Below are 23,348 nucleotides of genomic sequence, written 5' to 3'. Positions count from 1 at the left end.
GCCACTGCCTCCACATCAAAAAGCCTGACAGCCCTGGAGGCCAGGTGGGGCTTATTTTGCTCATTATATTCATTAATATTTGCATCATTTTTTCTTCCAACAACCTTCCCCTTTCTAATGCCTATCTCTACCTCTGTACAATCATCCCCCTCTTTACCAGCCTGCCAGGGGTGTGTGGTGAGAGGGGATGAGGCAGATCATTAGTGGAGCATGTCTGAGAATGCTTTACCATGCTGTACTTTTGCTGTTCATCGATCTTGCGTTGATTGTCACCCATGAAAGAGATTTGTGTAAATGATACAAGGATTGGTGTTTTTATTTTATTTTAATTCTGCTTTATTTTATTAATGGATTTGTTGATTTGATTTTAATTTTATTTAATTTATGTTTATGTTGGTGTTTTTATTTAATTTAAGTATTATTATTTTTTTCATTCCAACCTGAACAGAGCTCATTCGGCTGCGATTACAGGATCAACTCTTATACACTTTATTTGTCCAACGTCTACTCACTTGACACGTCCAATGGCGCTCTGCTCCTGTGCATGCGTGAAGTCTGCTCACGTCCTTATTTGTGTTAAAGTACAATTATTTCTTCTAATGTCCATGTCCTGCATGTGGTATATGTACTAGCTCCTCGATAAACCTTGCATCATCGAGGTTTAAAAATAAATCGAGGTTTAAAACGTTAAGATGTTTAAAAATAAATAAATAAATATGTATGCACTGTATATGTATATATATATATATATATATATGTATATGTATATATATATATATATATATATATATATATATATATATATATATATATATATATATATATACCGGGCGTAGTGGCGTGCGCCTGTAATCTGGCTACTCGGAGGCTTGGGTTGGAGGATCGCTTGAGGACGGGAGCTCTGCGCTGGGCCGCGCTATGAGAGGGTGTAGGGCAGCCCGGAATCATGGCAAAACCCAATCCTTATCCCTGTGTCGTAAGAGGCGACCAGGGTTGCGTCAGGAAGGGCATCCGGCGTAAAACCTGTGCCAAATCAGTATGCGGATCATAACGGATGATCCGCTGTGGCGACCCCTAACGGGAGCAGCCGAAAGACGAACAACAACATATATATATATATATATATATATATATATATATATATATATATATATATATATATATATATATATATATATATATATATATATATATACAGTTTTTCAGTGAATATATACAGTTGGACATCGTTTTGCTCGAATGATGCCTTCAAGGTCGTCGTTGCATTTTGAAAAAGTGCGTTAAACGATATTGTTATTATAATGTGTAAGAGATGAGGATGCATTCTAAGCTTATGCAAAATTGGTGATAAATAGTACCATAACCTGACAAAACAAAACAATCTATACAGTACTGTAGTTACAACTATATTAATGACATCTAATATAATACAGAACAGTATAAATAAATATACTCTATTTCTATAAGTGTGTGTGTGTGTACACATAACAGTTATTTTTTTGAAAGGTTACAAAACAAGTGTAATAGGTTTTACTTTTGTGGATGTAATCAGTGGTTTAACTTAAATATTAAGTTCCCCCCATCCCTTATCTCAGGAGTTTTAAGGGAAAACTCACTTGGCCAACTTACAAGGCAAACAGAAAGACCGAGGGGCTTTCTAAAGAAGTCAGACATAAACTGGTGGAGAAGCACCATTCAGGAGAGGGTTATAAGAAGATTTCATAATTGGTTCACGAAAAAATATTTTCACGAAAAATATAAGTGACCACTATATTCGTTATTGTTGTGTGTCTGTCTGTCTGTCTGTCTGTCTGTCTGTCTGTCTGTCTGTCTTTCTGTCTTTCTGTCTTTCTGTCTTTCTGTCTTTCTGTCTTTCTGTCTTTCTGTCTGTCTGTATGTATGTCTGTCTGTATGTATGTCTTTCTGTCTGTCCCGAGCATAGCTCCGTGGGTTTTGATCCGATCCTGATGAAATCTTGGTGGGAGGTTTATATCATGATCGAGTTGTGTTTTCCTGAAAATGGGCATGGTCCGCCCATTATGGCCGGAGCCACGCACAAAAAACGTGTGTTTTAGGGGGTAGCCGATTTCAATTTGCATCTTCTCCTAGGGGTTTTGTCGAATCTGACAGGGGTTTCAGTATTTGGTTAGCCCATTGGCACCTGCATAGCCCCACGGAGCTCGATTTTTCATTTTCGTCCCAAGGTCAACGTCACAAGGTCACGAACTTAGAAAATTGCGATTTTGACATAAAAATCCATCTTCTCCGAGGGGGTTGTCGAATCTGGCAGGGGTTTCGGTATTTGGTTAGCCCAATGGCACCTGCATAGCCCGACGGAGCTCGATTTTTTTTTTTTTTTTCATTTTAGTCCCAAGGTCAAGGTCACAAGGTCATGAACTTAGAAAATTTCGAATTTTGACATAAAAATCAGATGACCGCCCAAACTTTGAGAGCTAGGATGACAATATTTTTTATGCATAATCTTGAGGTCATTCCCCACCTATAGTCTTCAAACCATTTTTCTCTATCTCGAACACCTTGCCCGTGGTGCCCCCTTCAAGTTTGTTTTTACGCTGATTTCATAAAAGTATGGATAATCCGAGGAGTCTGAAATGCCATATAGCCTATATGACGTTATATTGTTCCTGGAATGTTCCAGAGGAAGTTTTGCACCAAAGGTCATAATCCTTGACTTTTGACCTTTAAAGTTCACAAAGTTCAAATTTTCAAAGTTGTGGGAATCGAACCGAGTTTTCGACCTTCTTCTACGAACTAACTCCATTAAGCTATAGCACGTATCCTGTTTCCTTTATTTTAATGTCCACAACATTGTTTTGGGACCTTTTAAGGTTAGGCAAAGGTCAAATTTTTAAAGTTGTTGAACGAAACCGGATTTTCGACATATTGCAGCAAATAACCTGTCACTCGTACCACATCATGTTGATCATTTTTATAACTTGGTCAAACATTATCATGTTGTCACATCCTTGACTTCTGAAACAATCTCCATCATCAAATACCGCTTGTGAACCATCGTCGTCTTCAGACTTGTCACTCATTATATCCATTTGAGTGCGGTGAAATCCATCCTTTCACCATACTCAAATGCAACTGGAAGACGCATCGTACTGTCGTGGGGCCGGGTGTCGGCGGCGAGCACGACCGCTAGGTAGAGCAGTAGAGTCGGCTCCACCGAACACCCGGAATTTATAGGTCGTCACCCCGGATAACTCCGGAGCCGACGGGTCCCTTATCGGACCGAATATCGCCAATAGGTCGACCACGTGGGATAGGGTTAATTGCCAATTTCAATTTACCTAAATACCCACGTCGTCCAAACTACCCGGGAAATTCACCCTCGGCAGGATCTGCGCAATCCGGGCCGTTACCTAGCCGGATCCGAGCCGTACCCCGATCGGAGAGTACCAGAATCCTGCCGGGCCGATTGCACGATTTCGGCAGCAATGAGGCCTCCTATTTCCTGTTCGCAGCGCGGCAAACCAATGATAGAAAGGACAAGGATGAGCTGGGACATTCAACAAGAGGGGATTTATTTACAATGGGGGAAAGGGAACACACAAAGAGCAGAGTTATCCGACTAAGAAATGTAACAAATGTACAAGCAAAAGCACTTTACAATTTTACTTCGGCAAGACAGGCCCGCACACAGACACGCACAACCAAAAAGAAAATGGACCCGCCGGGCCTTTATTCGGCTCTCCAGCCGAGGAGGATAGTTCGGTTGGGAGTCAGGATGGCTGGCTACCTAGCCACGAGCACGCGGCTGGTCGTCCACCCCTTCCCGGAGCTCCGGTCGCCAAAGGACGGACCAGGGTAGCCGAATCCAGAGGAGGCGAGATGAGGTGATCTCCCTTGATGAATGGTAGACCGCTCGCTGTAATGCGCCGGACGAGACACCTCCGAAGCACGGGATGCAGTCCTCTGCAAATTCAGGCAGTCGTGCCTCGAGCAGACTGGACGCGCACTCATGCAGACTGGATGTAAATTCCCTATGCTCGTCCCGACAACCACACTCTCCTCTTCAGGAGGGAGGGGCCTCTTCTCCTGGCCACTCGCCACCTGATTGGTCAGACCCATCGCGCGATTCCCTGGCCGTCTTCCATTGGACGGGCCACGGTAGGTGGGGCAACTCCCAGCCTTCTGGGTGGAGTCCCGATCGGAGACGTTTGTAGCTCCGCCTACCTCCTCACCTCCGGCCACGTGCGTAATGGCGAAGGTGCTGAGTGGGAGATGGGGCGGGTGAGACGCCCGCTCCTTGCCGATTGGCCAAAGAGGGATGCCATGCTCATGTTAAACTCCGCCCACGCACGTGCTCGCTGGCAAGTGCTCGAAGAATGCCGCGAGCAGTGTTGTTGTTGTGAAAGCGAATGTGGGCGTTGTTGTCGTTGTTTTAAATGATGTTAAAGAAAACCCTGACTATCAAAATAACTCCGCAGCGCATGAACATTTAATTCCCATTAGACTATGGATGGGACACTAACTAGAAACACGTACTTACCAATATAACTGATCTATAGGACCTGGCTGTTGTGTGGACATGGCTGCCAGATTCGTAACACTACCCCCTCCCCTTTTTACAGACTCATCCCGTGTCATCAAATTTTCATGTGACCCGCATGTGTACATTTTTCCCCCAGGACGTTTTACCTACGGATCCCTGAGTGCGACATTTTTTCATACATGTCCCAAATATAAGTAACCGAGTGCGCTGCGTAACTATCAGACTCATACCAGATGACTTAACTAAATTGCCAGCGCTAAGACAGACACACAGGTGCGTTAAACTTATTTACAATGTTAACTAATATTTACACTAACCATGGCCCAGAGCCTGTCATCTGTGGGATAAAGGCACAGCAATGTTACCAGTTTGTGTGGGTGAGTGCACAGCAGCTGAAGGTCAGTCGTCCTCAGGGCCTGCTCAAAAGGTCCCCCTTGTGTGTTTCTTTCCGTGAACCTTCTTCGTTCCTGTCATACCCCAGCTGCTGGAGGCAACTCACCCAAACACGGCAGGCCATGTGCCATCCCACAGGCCATTTGAAGTGGCCTTTATGCAGAAGAGGTGGCCAGGCTGCTCAATGTAATCTCTGGCTCATGGAAATGGATGAATGCAAAAACAAATGAACGCACGGGCTGCTCAAATGCAGTCCCCTTGTACGGCTGCCTGCAGGGCAGTCTTGGCAAATGCTTGCTGAATGGTCCTGGTGCACATGGATGGATGGTGACAAGGGCAATGCAAACAGGGGTGGCAGGCAAATCAGGCATGGCAAGGCAAAGCAATGCGGACCAGGAACTGTAGCACAACAGGCCGGCATATGAAGCTGGCCGGCCTCGGGTATGGTCCGTGTGGGTCTGGAGGGAGTGCGGTGGTACTGGCCGCTCTGAAGGCGGGCTCGGACCTGCCCGACTGTCTCCCCCCAACCTATCGCCTTTGCCTGTCTTTGTCCATTCCCACTCCCTTAATTTGCAACAACAAAACAACAAAATTTAGCCCCTTGTTATTTTATTATATTATAATTTCATCTCCCTAACCCCCTTTCTGTCTTTGTCTGACTAACCTATCCTGTCAACCGAGTCTACTCCCAACCCCTAAAATCCTTTTTGGAGGGGAATAAGGAAGAGGCTAGTGTCCTGTCTCGAGGCCCAACAAAGCCTCAGAATGGCCTCCCACATAATTCAGCCATCTTTCCCAAGGTGGGTCCAGTGGCCTACAGAGAGCGAAGGGGTGGATGGTGCGAAGGGGTACATTTCCTAACTATCCTCGCATTTATTGACTTTAAACTACCCCGGGGCTTTTCAAAACGCTTGTCACTTTAAACTATTGGTTCTAAAAACCATGATTCCCGTCACCTGTGTTGGTGTCCCTTATAAATTTGGCCCTGCCCGCAAATTTTCACTCGTGCCTTTGCACAATTTCATGGCTGGGCAGTGTGGCTCACTTGGCAGGGATTTCCCTCCTGCCGAATCTCAAACTACGGCACCCCCGGGCCTTGAGGCTGTCTCTGAGCCTACCTGCTCCTTATGAACGCGGGGGGGGGGGGGGGGGGGGTGCCCTTCCTGGAATTGCTCCCCTCCGATGCCCACGTGGCATTTTGGCCCTGGATGGGGCCTCTACTCGATACGCTCATTACAACAGCCACGCTGCCAGCCGGTCCATGGACTCCTACACCCTCCAAACGGGATTCGTGCCTCCATACACCACCAACACAGAACGACCTCCCTTTGGTAAATTTAACTAACCCACTAACTAACATTACACTGACCCCGGTGTCACTTAGGTGGGATTCGCTCCACTCACTCTTGGGCCCGCTGTCCCACATTCACTCATTGTACACATTCCCTTTTTTTTTTTCATTTCTCACATCACACTCTAACAACTACGTCCCCCTAACTAGCTCGTGCCCCTCGTCATCCCTTATTCAAATGCACGTTCCTTTTAACTATACGTAGCTAATCTGCATCCCCACTACACATTCCATGTTTGTCCGTGTCTCCCAAAATCCATTTCCCATTCTAAATCTAACCTAAATTCCCACTAACTAGTCCACGTACCCCATGGAGGACGGCTCATGCCCCCATGAGGCCGGTCTAACTAAGCTAAACCCATTCCGCGAAACTATTCCACCTATGCCCAAACAGGATGCTTGCCACATCTCTGCCGGGCCATGTATTTGGACCGAGGCTTTTTTTTACTTTTGTTTTGTTTTGCACTGCCAAGGCAGCGGTCTACGGCTTACTCGCTCGTCCCTTCCATCGGGCGATAATCGAGGCCTTGTCGTCGCCCTGTCAAGCACTCGCCTTTGAGGGATTCCCCATGCGAACCAACATGTGCAGCTCACCCGCAACTCACGCTGGGAAATCCCCGGTGACGTCACTCGCCCACGGAACCTACACGGCTTGCCATGCAGGCCCGCCCTAGAACGTTGTCCCGGGGGCTCGCTCCGCGTGTTCTGCGAACAGAACACGCGGCACGCAGCACGTGATGCCTCGCACACTCGCTTGCATGGGGACCCCTGTTTGCTGAATTCAAACAACACTCGCCGCCATTTTCGCTGTCCACGAGGCCTTGTTGAATCCCACGTGGAGCGTTTCTGCGAGGGCCGCTCGCTAAATGCGAAACGGGACCCGTATGCGACGTCCCGTGGAACCGGTGCGGTTCCCGAAATACTTGCTAGCGGCCCATTCGGCTCGCTATACCCGTCTCCCATCTGGATCGGTCCGCGTACCAATTCCTCACATGCACTCACGTATGCCATGACACTCGTACTGCTCACACATTTCACCACACACTCCGGGACAATCACATTGGAGATTCGTGTCAACTCAAAAAATCCCGGGGTTTCCATACCCCCCCCCAAGCTCCGCGTGTACCCGTTCACATCACTCACCTGCTCAACCTCGTTCGGCCCGACCGGACCTACCTGGTCGCAGTCCGCTTCGAGGGAGCCTCCCATCTCCCTCCGTTCCTGAAGGAGGCTATCCTGATGCCCGCACCGGGTCACCAAACATTCCCCACGCTCAACCTCATTGTCCCCCACTATCCCTACCTGTGTGTGTGTCCATCTTTTATTTCCTGTATTTCGTTCACCTCTATTGATTTCTGCGTCTCTGGTTCCTCTTTCGTTTTGTTTAATTCATTCTCTGCTTGTTCTATCTCCCGCGTCTCTGCTGTTTCCTCCTTTGTCTCCTTTATTTTCTGCATCTCCGTCTCTGTTAATGTCTCCGTCACCTCTTTTAATTTTTTTCGTCGTCCCCTCGTGTCTCGTCCTACACGTCTCCCCATCAATTGTGGTGGCGTCTCTCATCGTCCCGACCTCACCCGTCTCCATCGCGGGCCGGACACAAATTGCACTCCCTCTGGTCGGCTCGGTCGCTCCGCCACGTGCAGGCACCATTATGCCTTTTATGTTCGCCTGCAGGCCCAACCCCATGCTCTGCATTTCCCCTTGCTGTGTTCGCATATGGCCCCTCAGTGCCTGCACATTTCCATCCATTCGTTGCGCATTTGCGTCCATTTTGTTTTGCATTTGTTGCGCATTCGTTTTCATTTCGTTTTTCATTCCTTGCACATCGCGCGCGTTCACATCCATCTTCTTTTCCAACCGTTGCGCATTCGCATCCATTTTGTCATCCATTTTCCGCATCAACGCCTCCAACATCTGTCTCATGTCAAACGTCCCTGAGGCAGCCGATTTGCCTCGGTCGGTCGTGGTTTCGCTGGGGACCGGGGATAAAATTTGATGGAGGGGGCGCTCTTGCGCCGCCGCCCCCACTGCGCCCATTACAACTTCTGGGTCCGATCGCGGGGAAAGTTCCTGCATGGAGGTATCCTGGACCATGGGTTCCTCTAAACCTGCACTACTACCCACCTGCCCCAGCTCATCTTGGTTCGCCATGTTGCGTTCCGGAATAAATTTCAACCGCTCTTAATTAAGAGGGAATGGGGGGTTTTGCTCCACAACCATGGCCCGAATCCCGTGAATTTCTCTACGTAGGCGGAGGGCCGAATCGCACTCCTGATCACCAATTGTTGTGGGGCTGGGTGTTGGCGGCGAGCACCGCTGCTAGGTGGAGCAGTACAGTCGGCTCCACCGAACACCCGGAATTTATAGGTCGTCACCCCGGATAACTCCGGAGCCGACGGGTCCCTGATCGCACCGAAGATCGCCAATAGATCGACCACGTGGGATAGGGTCAATTGCCAACTTCAATTTACCTAAATACCCACTTCATCCAAGCTACTGGGGAAATTCACCCTCGGCAGGATCTGCGTGATCCGGGCCGTTACCGAGCCGGATCCGAGCCGTACCCCGAGCGGAGAGTAAAAGAATCCTGCCGGGCCGATTGCATGATTTCGGCAGCAATGAGGTCACCTAATTCCCGTTTGCAGCATGGCAAACCAATGATAGAAAGGACAAGGACGAGCCGGGACATTCAACGAGAGGGGATTTATTTACAATGGGGGGGGGGGCTTAACACACAAAGAGCAGAGTTATCCGAATAAGAAATGTATCAAATGTACAGGCAAAAGCGCTCAACAATTCTACTTGGGCAAGACAAGCCCGCACACAGACATGCACACCCAAAAAGAAAATGGACCTGCTGGGTCTTTATTCGGCTCTTCAGCCGAGGAGGATAGTTCGGCTGGGAGTCAGGACGGCTGGCTGTCCACCCGGAGCTCCGGTCACCAAAGGACGGACCATAGTAGCCGAATCCAGAGGAGGCGAGACGAGGTGATCTCCCTTGATGAAATGGTCGACCGCTGGCTGTAATGCGCTGGATGAGACACCTCTGAAGCGTGGGATGCAGTCCGCCGCAAACCCAGGCAGACGTGCCTCGAGACACCCAGGACGCACACTCGAGACACCCAGGACGCACACTCGAGCAGACTGGACGCGCACTCGAGCAGACTGGACGCAAATTCCCTGTGCTCGTCTCGACAACCACACTCTCCTCTTTCGGAGGGAGGGGCCTCTTCTCCTGGCCACTCGCCTCCTGATTGGTCGGACCCATCGCGCGATTCCCTGGCCATCTTCCATTGGACGGGCCATGGTAGGCGGGGCAACTCCCACCCTTCTGGGTGGAGTTCCGATCGGAGGCGTTTGTAGCTCCGCCTACCTCCTCACCTCCGGCCAGTCGGCCACGTGCGTAATGGCGATGGTGCTGAGTGGGAGATGGGGTGGGTGAGACACCCGCTCCTTGCCGATTGGCCAAAGAGGGACGCCATGCTCATGTTAAACTCCGCCCACACACGCGCTCGCCAGCGAGCACGCGAATAATGCAGCGAGCAGAGTGTTGTTGTTGTGAAAGCGAAGGTGGGCGTTGTTGTCGTTGTTTTAAGTGATGTAAAAGAAAACCCTGACTATCAAAATAACTCCACAGCGCACGAACATTTAATTCCCATTAGACTAGGGACGGGACGCTAATTAGAAACACGTACTTACCGATATAACTGATCTATAGGACCTGGCTGTTGTGTGCACATGGCTGCCAGATTCGTAACAATACAACCCAAACTCGTGCCAGATCAGGTTACCCATCCAAACTCAGCAGCTGGGCAAGCAGGAAACTGGTTCTGGATGTCACTGGAAGTCCAACAATGACTTTGAAAGATTTGCAAGGCTATATCTCCGAGATTGGAAGTCAGTGGCTAAATCTCCGAGATGAGGGTCAGTGTTCATCAATCAATAATATCCCGTTCTCTTTACAAAGATGGCCTCTGTGGACAGGTGGCAAGAAAGAAGCCATTACTGGAAAAGATCCATTTAAAAGCTTGTATGGAGTTTGTGAAAAAGCATCTTTTTGATACTGCAGGCATGTCGAGAAAGGATTTTTTGGTCTGAATTCAAACCGTTGTCTGGAGCAAGCCGAACATTGCACATCTCCCTGCCAACATTACCCTTTACTTACTGTCAAGCACCGTGGTGGCAACATCATGTTATGGGACTGCATTTCATCAGCAGGGTCTGGCAAGCTTGTCAGGATAGAAGGGACAATGAATGGTGCAAAGGACAGGAGAATCCTTGATGAAAACCTACTTGAGTCAGCCATGAATCTGAAACTGGGTAGGAAATTCACATTTCAGCAAGACAATGATCTGAAGCACAAAGCTAAAGCCACACGAGAGTGGCTGAATAAGAAGAAAATAATGTTCTTGAGTGACCAGTCAAAGTCCTGACTTGAATCCAATTGAACATTTTATGGCAAGACTTTTTAAGATTGCGATCCATCGACGATCCCCATCAAACTTGGCAGAACTAGAGCAATTTTCACATGAACAATGAGCAAAGATTTCACCATCTCACTGTGTAAAGTTGGTAGAGACCTACCAAAAAATACTCATGGCAGTCATTGCTACAAAAGCTGCTTCCACCAAGTACTGACCTCAGGGGCTGATTACTTTTACAACCAGTGAATTTTGATTTGTACATGGTTTTTTTTGCAGGTATTCCTGACATTCCTGACCTCCTTCAACTACAACAGTGTTTAGTTTGACCTGTTCAGTTATTAATAAAAAAGTTCATTTGTAGAGATTGTTTCTACATCTATCTATAATTCCAGGTGTGTGTGTGTGTGTGTGTGTGTGTGTGTGTGTGTGTGTGTGTGTGTGTGTGTGTGTGTGTGTGTGTGTGTGTGTGTGTGTGTGTGTGTTTCACCGCTGTTTCTTGACAACCACTGGTCTGATCTAATTGAAACTCGCCAGGTATATTGCTGGGGACCTGAGTATGTGCCTTTTCAAGGTTTGATATCAATCAGCCAAGTGGTTCCCAAGTTATGGCCATTTATTTACCAAACTAATGACAGGACACATTGCTGCGTAGGCGTGGCCGTTGGGAAAGAGATCCTCAGCCGCGTTCCCCATTACGGGTTACAACGTACGGACTTCCGGATCGTGATGACTTACTGTATTCTAATAATTTCTCGATTTCTTATGCGCATTTATAGATAAACACAATGCTCCCATCCAGTTGTCATTTACGAGAGCGAAGGAACGGCCTGTGTAGTTGTTTGAAAGTTTTTTTTTTTTTGCACGTACGGGCACGCGAGAGCGAAGGAACGGCCTGTGTGGTTGTTGTTTCTGGCACACGGTTTGAAAGTTTTTCTTTTTTTTGCACGTACGGCCACGCATGTACGGGCACGTGAGAGTGAAGGAACGGCCTGTGTGGTTGTTGTTTCTGGCACGTGGTTTGAAAGTTTTTTTTTTTTTTTGCACGTACGGGCACGCGAGAGCGAAGGAACGGCCTGTGGGTTGTTGTTTCTGGCATGCGGTTTGAAAGTTTTTTTTTTTTTTTGCATGCATGCATGCATGTATGGGCACGCACTAGTCTATCTATAATTCCAGCAATCTGCGTGTGTGTGTGTGTGTGTGTGTGTGTGTGTGTGTGTGTGTGTGTGTGTGTGTGTGTGTGTGTGTGTGTGTGTGTGTGTGTGTGTGTCTGTGACCGCTGTTTCTTGACAACCACTGGTCCGATCTAATTGAAACCTGCCAGGTATATTGCTGGGGACCTGAGTATGTGCCTTTTCAAATTTTGATATTAATCAGACAAGTGGTTCCCAAGTTATGGCCATTTATTTACCAAACCAATGACAGGACATGTTGCTGCGTCGGCGTGGCCGTTGGGGAAGAGATCCTCAGTTACCAATGACAGGACACGTTGCTTGGCGTTTTGCACCCACAGTATCTAGCTTCGATCCATCTATAATTCCAGCAATCTCTGTTTGTTTGCCTTTTCAAGGTTTGAAATTAATCGGACAAGTGGTTCCCAAGTTATGGCCAAGTTAGAGCGCGTTCCCCATTACGGGTTACAACATACGGACTTCCGGATAGTGATGACTTACTGTATTCTTATAATTTCTCGATTTCTTATGCGCATTTATAGATAAACACAATGCCCCAATCCAGTCGTCGTTTACGAGAACGAAGGAACGGCCTGTGTAGTTGTTTGAAAGTTGTTTTTTGCACGTACGGGCACGCGGGAGCGAGGGAACGGCCTATCTGGTTGTTGTTTCTGGCACACGGTTTGAAAGTTTTTTTTTCACGCACGTACGGGCACGCGAGAGCGAAGGAACGGCCTGTGAGTTTGTTGTTTCTGGCACTCGGTTTGAAAGTTTTTTTTTTTGCACGTACGGCCACGCACTAGTTCTTCATAATTCATCTAAATGTGGCATTATTCATAGGGGTGAATACTTTTCCAGGTCACTGTAGACAAATGATGCTCTACTTTGTCCAACTTTCCAAGTGACTAAATTGTGTAGTTGCTGATATTTTAATTTTTTCTTACAAAATATATTTGAACCCTTGGCTTTGCTGAGGATAAACCGTGCTCTGAATAATTGATGAAGCCTTTTAAGGAACATTTAATTCAACCAAGTTCTTGTCTTCCTGATATAGGCTCATGATGGTTAACATTCATTGTACTATTTCCAGGAGCAGCAGAAACCCCAGAAGAAAAAACCTGCGAAGCGAAAGACATCATTGTCAACACCACCACCGGCGCAACTTAGTGTAGAGAAGGAGGAGGTACTTACTGGAGAAACACTGGTAGAACAACATGCCTCACCAGAACCACGGTCACAGGTGTGCAATTTGGTCTTGGTTATTTTCATTGCGAGCAGGTAATCCATGCGTTATGAATGGCTTATCCAGGAAGTGAATGAAAAAAAAATTAAATTACGATGCTACTTAATTCCACTTATCACAGGAGTTTTTCTCTGGAAGCTTGGCAGACCACGAGTACACCTCACCTGGTGGGGCTCTTGGTGCGGTTCGTGGTGCCACACCGATGGCTCCAGGCGTTTTCTTGTCATCCCGAAAGAGTACTTCCGGAACGCCTTCAGGCATTTCTCCATCAATCAAAAGTATTGTACTTCTACAATCCTGTTTTTTTTGTTATTGTTGTTTGGTTTTTTTTAAGTAAAAATGTGCAACAAGCTCCTTCAGTATTTTCACAGGACCAATCAATTCTGTAGAAACATGGAAAGGTCAGGGTGGTGAGGGAGAGGACTGAAGGTTGGGGGGAAGGAATATCCTATTTCGCGAAATCGCTATCCTATGGAGGACATGCATTCTCGTTTGAGGGGTTGCCGTGATTATAGCTGATCAAGCATCTGCGCTTTATTCCCAGCCCCCACAGAAGGATCTGGTGTCTATCCACGGAGTATGGTAATACTCCATATGTTGGGATGGGATAGGAAAAAAAAGAAGAAAAAAAGGCCACCCCTTCAAATGTGTACAAAATGATATGCTGAGAAGCTACTATAGAGTGAAGTCATACCTTGTATTCTCAAACGTTTTCACAACTTAGAAGATTTAAATCATGCCAAAATACATCGCTAAAATACCAAATCAAGAGATCGCAAAATTGTCGAATTGTTCATCCACCGGATTGTTGATAAATGCCATTCAGCTGAGCACAATAATGTCTGAAGCAATTGCAATGATTCCAAGATTGGGAGGTTGTCGGAGTATGTGGATAGAATAGAAGGGAAGGAGAGAGGGTAAAGAAAAATTCTGCCGTGTTCTTTCAAAATAAATTGATGACTCCAAAAGTGAAGGACAACAGGTTTGCAGAATGTCCGAGTGGAGACAGAAGAAACAGGATATGAAGGGAACTAGGGAAGGGACTTGTATGAGATACATCATTGAGGGGAGTGGGGGGTCAGGTTCGTTCCCATTGTAAATGCTGGATCTACTGGATGCTGACATCATTGGCATTCAGATCTGGAAAAATAGAGTTGACAAGTAAGGAAAAACTTCTTTTTTTTAACATGAAAAAACATGTTGGGATGGAATCCCCAAAAAACAACTAAACAAGGTAGGAATAACACACAATCCTTTTACGGGTTGCCACCACGACATCTTTTGTCATTTTTGTCATGGGTGGCAATAGTAACATTTGTATGAAGATGTCTATGTTTTTTTTTTTTTTTTTTTTTTTTTTTGTATACCTTGGTCGAGGCTCGTATGAGAGCAAACACACAACTCACATCAAGGAGGCATGAGACAAGAGGGGCGGGAGTGGAAGGGACAAAACAGTGGGGAACAGACACATTAGGTGAACTGTGGAAGGGAGAGGGATGGGGATGGGACGGGGAACATGGCGAAGAGAAGATGGACATTTCAGGGACTTTCAGGAAGGAAAGCAGGAGAAATGAAGGAAGTGGGCTTGGGTGGATTATCGGGGGTAGTAAAGATCAAGGATTTGGATGGGGGAAGATAAGAGGTGGTGGTGAACAGCTGTTTTGAAAGCCTGGAGGGAAGAATGGGAAAGAATAGAGTGAGGAAGTTTATTCCAAAGGCGGGAAAAAAGAGGAATGAAAGAGTGAAGATGAGCAGTGATTCGTGATTTTGGTAGTTTTACCAGAAGGGGGTTGTTGGCGGACCTTGAGCGCCCTGTGGAAATGTGGTGGGGACAAATCGCAGAGAGAGCAGGGGGGGCAAGGCTGGAGAGGAGTCGGTAGAAGACAGAAAGACCACCGACCAACCTGCGGTGATTGAGTGAAGGCCCAAAGACTCAGCTTCATTGCGGGAGATGCCGATGATCCTAAATGCCCTGGTTTCGACGGCGTGAAGCCAAGAAAGGTGGGAGGCAGGAGCACCAGCCCAGAGGGGAGAGCAGTACTCCATCAGGCTACGGACAAAAATCGATATTTTAATTTTTTGGCAGCAATAAATGGCACTGTTTGAAGGCAGAGATGAAAATTTCTTAAATTTTAGAGGTGGTTGTTGATTTGTAGTGCGAGTTGGTGTAATTGTGTATTCTATCAGTCCCCTACCTACTGGTTCACCGGAGAGGACTATAGGTTTGCTTTCCGTCTGTCCGTCCCACCTGTGGTTTTTCAGATTTTTTTTCCCATACCCTTTAACATATTTAACTGAAACTTGGGACATGGCTTTATTGTGATAAGTTACATAATACGTTTGGGTTTCAGGGCATTTTGTCAATTTCTCACAGTTATGCCCTTTGTGGACTTTTCATATTGGTAGGGACACCACCAATTAGTATTGATGTTGATTTCACCAATATTGGGAGGGATATTCATATTGGTGGTAGAAATTTCATATTGGTAGGGACACATATTGCAAAGCAATTCTCACTCTTGTTTGTTGTGGGATTGAGACGGAAAAATGTCAAAAGATGTCGTGATTTCAATCCGTAAAAAGATTGCGATGTTGTATTGTGGTGTCATTTCTTCCTTGTCATTCCTTCCTACCTTGTTTGGTTGTTTTTTGGGGGGATGCCATCCCTACATGTTTTTTTTTCATTTTTTTAAGAATGTTTTTTTTCTGACTTCTTATAAAATAAAACTATCCAGATTCTTTACACAGGTGTAAATGCCTTCTGTAATTTGTCTCTCCACACGGTAGGTTTCCATGATTCGATACACTGTCTTCAACATTGAAAACTCCACTTTAGTTGATGCTTCGTATTTGGGCTCGTAAACCATGATCTTCCGTGAACTCCTTGATCATGCAGTGCCCATCAGATTGTGGATGTACTGGCCTTTATTTATTATGCGCACGTTGATTTCTTGTTCGATTGATTGGATGACGAGACGTAATTGCTCTGTTGGTTTTGGCGACCTGTTTTTAACATTGGTACGACCTGCCCGTTGGCTTTCATTTCCAAAAAAATTGTGTCCATGGGTCATAAGCGCCGCCCATTCTGCAGGCCACGCCCTCCAGAAATTGCCGCCATCTTTTTCTCTCCACGTATCTCAGATTGTTTTAATGGCCTCATGTCCATTTGACGACTGAACAACGCATCTTCTATTATTAAATGAAGATACCATTTTTTGAGGGGAAAAAAGTAACATTTTGATTACAGCTCAAACGAGGTAATTCATGTTTTGTCTGCAGCGATCGTGGCAGCTGTCTAATTTACACCGCCCAATGAAGGTACGTTAATCTTCATATTATGCAGAGGAAAGAAAATAGTGATATTTCATTAAAAAAAAAAAACTTTGTGAGATGTCAAATTCAGTTACTTTCTGTCTGCCAGACAGTGACGTGTGGCTTATAACTCAACGTTTGCTTACCAGAATTTGCAATGATTGTTACAAGCAAAAATATCCTGTGTTTGCTTCCATGCGAGGTATGAAAATGACATCCCTCCACATGACGTCATCACGCAGCGATGTCTGCAATAGCAGGAATGCACTCATAATTAATGGGAGCCTTTTTTTAATATAACATCTTAAAACTCATGGAAAATGATATGATGGAGGATAGAAGGTTTATTTGCTGATTACTATGAGAAGAAGAAGAAGAAGAAGAAGTCGGAAATATCATGCAAACATGGCGGCAGTTTTGTGTGAGGTGTCTCACTGTTGAATAATCTAACATATAAAGCTGAATTTGTGTCTTTGGGTGGATGTGTGGGCCTGAACAAGGTACGTTTTCATTACAATGAAAATACTCATTCATATTTGAAGTGTTTAATTTTTTTTAAAAAGAAGTCCTTTTGTCAGTGTTTTGTATGTACTGTATGCTGTTCATATGTCCAATGGTGTGTTGTTACCAAGCAGCCATCTAGCGCTTGCCAAGCCAGCCGTTCCCTATCAACGCTTTCTTATGGAGTGCTTAAGCCACTTGGCAAGCGCTCCACAAGAAACTTGGTAACTGAACACACTCCAGATTCATGACATGGCAATGAGGATAAACATCTATGGCATCATTATTTCAGCCATATCGATTAATTGGTCTCTCAAGGGGTGGGGTGGGAGGAGGCAGGGGAAGGTGTGGGGTAGGAAGAGGGACCCGACGTTGCCCGGCAACGCCGGTTACGCCTGCCAGTACACCACGAAATCACATGTTTCTCCAATGTTTTACTTGTGTAAAATAAAAAAAATGTGCTGATGTCTACTAAATGTCGTCATCCTGACCATGATTTATATACAAGTTCCTCCATGAACCTTAAAACACTTAAAATGAGTATGTACAGTATGTTTTTGTAGCATTGTTTAACATTGCACAGTTTTGATATAATTTGCCTGTTAACATTTTTTTTCCTGTTCCTTCGTGCTTCATCTTCGTTACTTCGTGACGTGTTTTTATTTATTTATTTTGGATGAATACTTGTGTGTAAGTGCAAATTCTTTGCTGTGTGGCACGTGCATGATCCCCTCATTACTGGACCGTCCTAACGCATCAAGCCCGGTTAAACAAATTGAGTTTCACAATCTCTTCATCCTGTTTTAAATTTGGCTGTCTGTGTGCGATTGCTGGATGTAATGGTAGTACAGTAGTTATAGTGCCTGGGGTGAAACTGATAGCCATGAGAGGGCAACTACAGATGCCAATTTTGAACCGTACAAGAGTGAAGCCACAGCACCTAGTCTCCGCTCTCTCTCCAGCATTCCCTTGTCGGGATTAATATATCTCGTCTAGATTCCCGTTTATCAGAGCAATCACACAAGTGATGTACATCCTTGAAATCACATTAACTTTTTCTGCTGTTGTTGTTGGTACAACGTTCTGGGGCTTTGAACTTCTGACGGAACTTGGATATGTTGTGCTCTCACGTTCAAAGGAAGGCCGTGGTTTCACTTTTATAACATTGCTGTAAGATTGGCTCCAGAAAGCGAATTAATCTTCCGTAACGGCTGCTTTCATGATGAGGAATTTGTACGCAGTGTCGTTATCATCGATAAATGGTTTTAAAATTGAGACGGAAGTTTATAGCCACCCTAATTCTTGGATTTGTGTTGAACTTTGAACGAAACATTCATTATCATGATTGTGTGCTTTTCCTGTTTGCATTATGTTGGTTCCACACAATCCAGCATCTCTTAAAAGTTTGATGCCGTGACCTGGGCAATATGGGGCCCCTTCAATATTTGGTGCGACGTGTCATTTAATGTGTGATATAATTAGTGCTTTCTTCTAATGTTTTGCAGGTGGAAAGCGTCCAAGGAAAGGCCTGGCGACTGCAAAGCAACGCCTTGGCAAAATCCTCAAGATCCAAAAGAATGGGCGTCTCTTGCTCTGATTGCCGTGCTAGTTCTGAACAAGAGGACGATTGCGGTGGAGAACGTCCGACATCATCCATATTCGATGTAGGCTTAGGAGGACTGCTCTGCTCTGGGTTTTATGCGATGCATAGTTCTTGTTAACCTTGCACGGTTTTAATTTTGCCTTTTTTAACTATGGCATTTGCAGCTGGCTTTGGCTGAACAGACCGGGTGTTGGTCTTTAAAGGCACGCCCTTCCACCCTCTGCGCTTGTTTTGTAATTTTATTTATGCTTTTGTGTCAGTCTCCATGATAGTCGTAAACATAGTTTATACTATCGTCACAACGTTTGCTTGATTTTTCGAAGCTCTGTAACATAATGTTTTGTCTTTATTTCATTTACTAGAGATTGAACGCTCTCTTGAAGGAAACTTATTTTGTACTTTTCAAACTGGACGTGTTGCTTGCACATAGCACTTGCCAGTTCGGCTCCGACTGCCATTTCTTTACCTGTTATGAAGCGTTTGAGGGTTTTTTTTGGTTTTTAAAAAATTGTTATTGTTGTTATTTGGGTTTTTCTTACAGCATTTATTTGTGTGCTCGTACTTGATGTGAGAAATAACACCATGTCCAGCTGCTAAAGCATGATGATCCGAGTGTGTTATTGTGGATCTTTCCTGCTTATTTGTTATTGCATTATAACTTTATTTTAGTTTTCACATCTTGGGTTCAGGGTGGTTGGAATGCAGTCCCATTAGGGGCCATCAACATATTATGTGTTGAAGGAGCAAGGAGTGGGGGGGGGGGGTGGTTATTAACCAAAAGGAAGGAATGTTGGTTTGAAGGTGGAGTGGTGAGAGAAATGGGAGTTTCCTTTTAAAAAAAAATTAATGTTCTCAATCTTCTGGCATATCTTGATACAGCAAGGGTGAAGGTGAGGGTCTGGTGCAGGAGGAGGGGAAGCGATATTTATAGCTTTCCAACTTGGTATCCATAATATGTTTATGGCTCCTCATTTTGATGATCAGTCATCATCAACCAGGGTGTCTGAGTAATCTGATGGTTCATTTAGTGTGGTCTTTGCAGAAAGAAGATGATTATGGGATCAAATTGGTTCCTTTCAATTGATTTGTCCACTTTCAGTTAAATTTTGTCCTCGGTGGTCCACGTATATGCCTCTCCATCATATCAGCTTTGGTCTCTGAAAGTTTAACGTTTGCCGTATTTTTGGCAAGCATCACACCTCGGTTGCCACCTTGCTATGACGACTCGTTCTGATATTAGTGTAGTGCCACCACCAACAAGCTCCGTTTCCAAAGCAGGGTTTTACCTTTGAAATCAGCATTTGGTCCATCATTCCTGTAACAATAGGTTTTGGGTTTTTTTACGAAGACTGTTGGCATTTTTATTTTCCCATAGTAGGCAACAATATGAAAGTTCCACCATGTTGAACATTTGTTGCCTAACTTTCCTTCGGTTTTGGGAAAGATGTATATTTTTCTCAATAGATGCATAAACCTTAGGAGAAGTCATTTATTCTTTTCCATCTCTCAAAAGCTTGTCTTTTTCATTCATGTGACACTGATTAGTTAGATCAGGGTGAAACAGTTTGTGATTGAATGTTAAGCTTTGACATTTTTGTGTGATTAGAAAACTGATGATTGGAGCAGGTCTCGAGTTTTTAATTCTCTATCTGTCCACCATACTTTTATTGATATAGTTTGTTTTAATGTAACCTTCTCGTTCTTTTTTAACTTTTATATTGATTGAGACCCGATGTACAGTGCAGATGTGAGGGTTTGCTTTGTCTATCTTTCCATGAGTATCTTTCTGATTTATCAGGTGACAGTTATCGGATCTGGTCATACCCTGTACATACCCCAGTACTCACGGACAGGCAAGTCAGCACACCCCATTGGTACGGCCACACCACCAGTGTTTGGAAGCAAAGCACAGTAAAACTGCTGCCCAGCTATGTATTTATAGGTTGTATTGTTGTTACTTTTATTACCACTTCGCTTATTTTGTTAAACACCATTTGCGAAGTTTGTATGCCTATTAAAAGAAAATGTGGTGACGTGTCAGTGTTGTATGCTCATATCCTCCTCAACCCCCCCACCCCCCTCTGATTTTTCTGCCTCAGCAGCCGAACACCGGAAGCATATTTTCGTGTTGTCCATCTGTTATCATTTTATTTTTATCACGATAAATTGTGAATCACTAAAGGGTTTTCAATCAAACTTGGCACAAGTATAGAGTGTCATGCAAAGATGAAATGATTACATCTTGGGTTCCAAAGGGCACATGCACTTTGAGAATCATTTTGCAGACCATAACTCTCTTTTAATTGAGATCAAACGTAACAGTTGGTTGACTTGTAATGCCGGCGAAGGCACATCCATGTCAAATTATATTTGGTATTTCCTTGTTTCACAGTTCATTCTGTTTTCCACACTTCTTTAGCATGTTAAACGTTACAGGAAAAGAAAGTCTTAATGGTACGGAGCTGGGCTTGTCCAATAATTTGTACCACCATGTCTACATGCACGTCCTAATGAGCTCATTGGTTGCCCTAGGTTACACACAATGGTTCTGTTTTTGTCCTGTGCACTTTTGGGTGTCCAACGTGATATTTGACCACAGTGGCTACAATTTGCTTCTGTCATATCTGTCTACTTAATAAAAACCTGACCCCAATATTGTCATTTGCGGGTGATCTGCAAATGACTAGCATAATTTGGTACAATGTACCAGGCCCAAATGACTTGGTAGAAGGGGACAATAGATCCAATGCATTATCACCCCATGTGAGTATCCTGCAGTTGTTTAGGGCTCTTGCTTGTAGAGTATAGGGGTAGTGATTTGGGATTCTTACACTTGAACTATGCTTTACAATCACGTTCATGCACTGGCTTTGTGACAAAGACGTCATCTACAAGTATCCTTTCCATCTACCCATTGGGATCATACTCTGTGCAGAGCATTGGTGCTGCCTGTGCAGTCTCGTGGGCTATTGGGCACAATCCTGGATGGATCACCACTCTGACACAGGATACCAGCAAGCTGGCACTCATTTTGCCGACCTCGGAAGGATGACAGGCAGAGTCAACCCCACCTGGTATTAATTCAACAGCTGAGTGGGATTTGAACTCAGGATCCTACAATCCGAAGCCCACCACCCTAACCATTAAGCCAACACCAGGCATCAAGTATCCTTTGAAGCACCCCAAAGCATTGATTACAAATGCTCAGTTTACTATTCCAAGGCGGGAGCATCTTTTTTGTATACATAGTCAAGGCTCGTGAAAGAGCTAGCACACAGAATGGATCACGACTCAACATAACAAAAGGAACAGCAGAAGCAGAAGGGAGAAATGCCAACAGCAGGGCGGAGGGAGAAAATAGACGGAGACTGAAAAACAAGGGATGCAGGTAACGAAGAGGGGAAGTAGAGAACACAAGGGGTGGAAAAGATGGATACAGAAGCAAAATGTTGGGAGTGGTTGTGGGTGGTTTAACAGGTGTAGAAAAGATCATGGTTTTGATTGGGGGATGATTTGAGATGAGATTGTGGTGAACAGCTGTCTTGAAGATGTGGAAGGAAGAATAAGATTGAAGAGAGGGTGGGGGATTCCATAAGTGGGAGAAAAAGAGGAACAAATCCATAAGTGGGGGAAAAAGAGGAAGAAATGAGTGGCAGTGAGCAGTGGTTCTAGATTTTGACAATTTCACTCGGAGGGGGTTGCTGGTGTACTGTGTGCGTCCTGAAGATACCTGGGGGGGGGGTGGGTTAGTGAGGGGGGAAGGACAAAGCATGGAGAGGGAGCAACACCAGAAATGAGGTGGAAGAAGACAGAAACCACTGAGCTGTTGTCAATGGTGAAATGATAGGCCTATATATTCAGCATCATCGCAAGATATTCCAATGATCTTGAAGGCTGAAGGCCTTGATTTCCATGGCATTAAGCTGAGCAAGGTGTGAGGCAAGGGCACCTTCCCAGAGGAAAGAGCAGTATTCTTTCCATCAAGGTGCAGATGAAAGCATTGCAGGTGGATAGGAGCTCAGGTGTGCCAAGGAAGGACTTTGCACAACAGAGGATGCCCAGTCGGCATCTGGATTTGGAGGCTAATTTTGAAATGTGGCTTACCCAAGAGATATGGCTGAGTGAGACCCAATAGTTTGTGACACCATTTGCGAGAGTGAGACCCAATATGTTGAGTGATTCAACTTCTTCTTCGAGGGTTGTTGAGAAAGTAGATGGGAGGATTTGCCCTACTGTCCTTTCAGAGAGAGAATGAATGAGTGAGTGTGTGGGATTTCTCAGGGTTAAGACATTCCAAGTATTTGACCAGTTTGTGATTTTTGTCATGGTCTGAAGAGAGAAGAGGCTGCTTCCTGTCTGCCAGAAGGATGTGGGATGTCACAGCAGAAGGTGGAGTCATCAGCAAAGAGATAAAGAGGATTTTCCAGAGTCAGGACAATCATTGATGAAGATTAGGAATAATATGGGGGCCAAGAACACTGCCTTGGGGTACTCCACCCTCGACAGGGAGAGAAGATGAAAGGGTTCCTTACTGATGATTGGAAGTACAGTAAACTAATTGGACTATAGTTGAGGGGATCCGTTTTTGCCAATTTTTTTTTTATGAAATGCTGTGATGTTGACTGATTTCCAAGCAGATGCAAGATGACCTCTGGTAAATGACAGGGTGAAAAGGGCAGAGAGGCAGGTTTTGAGGACACGTGAGCTGATGCCGTCCGATCCAGTTGCAGAATCCGAATCAAGGTTTGCCAGAAACTTTTTCGACTTTCTCAGGTTCAAAAGACAGAATCCAGGAACATTTAGGTGTGACTGGGAAGGGTGGGTCCAGAG

The 23,348-nt window shown here is 45.2% G+C and overlaps 2 protein-coding genes across 11 annotated transcripts in view; one reads left to right on the top strand and one right to left on the bottom strand.

Annotated features, from left to right (window-relative positions):
- LOC147018471 (lysine-specific demethylase 7B-like) overlaps positions 1-20,551 on the top strand; it is a 155,085-nt gene extending 134,534 nt beyond the window's left edge. For 3 of the 6 annotated variants that reach the window (XM_085898113.1, XM_085898115.1, XM_085898112.1), the window contains exons 20-23: positions 24-44; positions 12,950-13,099; positions 13,224-13,380; positions 18,421-20,551. In XM_085898113.1, coding sequence (XP_085754239.1) covers positions 24-44; positions 12,950-13,099; positions 13,224-13,380; positions 18,421-18,512 — 420 coding nt within the window. In that variant the 3' untranslated portion in view covers positions 18,513-20,551. Of the gene's footprint in view, positions 1-23; positions 45-12,949; positions 13,100-13,223; positions 13,381-16,381; positions 16,421-18,420 lie in introns of those variants that run through there. The other 3 variants (XM_085898116.1, XM_085898114.1, XR_015062405.1) reach the window with 3 other exon arrangements.
- The window catches only part of LOC147018470 (uncharacterized), a 46,655-nt gene that overhangs the window by 10,619 nt on the left and 12,688 nt on the right, over positions 1-23,348 (bottom strand). For 3 of the 5 annotated variants that reach the window (XR_015062408.1, XM_085898131.1, XM_085898132.1), the window contains exons 2-3: positions 16,561-16,662; positions 15,007-15,152 (exon numbers count right to left, since the gene is read on the bottom strand). Coding sequence is in view for 3 of the 5 variants with exons in the window: in XM_085898131.1 (XP_085754257.1) it covers positions 15,007-15,152; positions 16,561-16,662 (248 nt within the window). In the remaining 2 variants the exon portion in view is untranslated. Of the gene's footprint in view, positions 1-13,780; positions 14,243-15,006; positions 15,153-16,560; positions 16,663-23,348 lie in introns of those variants that run through there. The other 2 variants (XR_015062409.1, XM_085898133.1) reach the window with 1 other exon arrangement.

This window comes from Eptatretus burgeri, chromosome 10 (genome assembly GCF_056783735.1).
Source record: "Eptatretus burgeri isolate ZD-2024b chromosome 10, Ebu_testis_v1, whole genome shotgun sequence".
Classification (NCBI taxonomy): Eukaryota; Metazoa; Chordata; class Myxini; order Myxiniformes; family Myxinidae; genus Eptatretus; species Eptatretus burgeri.
The sequence above is the reverse complement of the archived record's forward strand: the minus strand, read 5'-3'. Positions and strand labels throughout refer to the sequence as shown.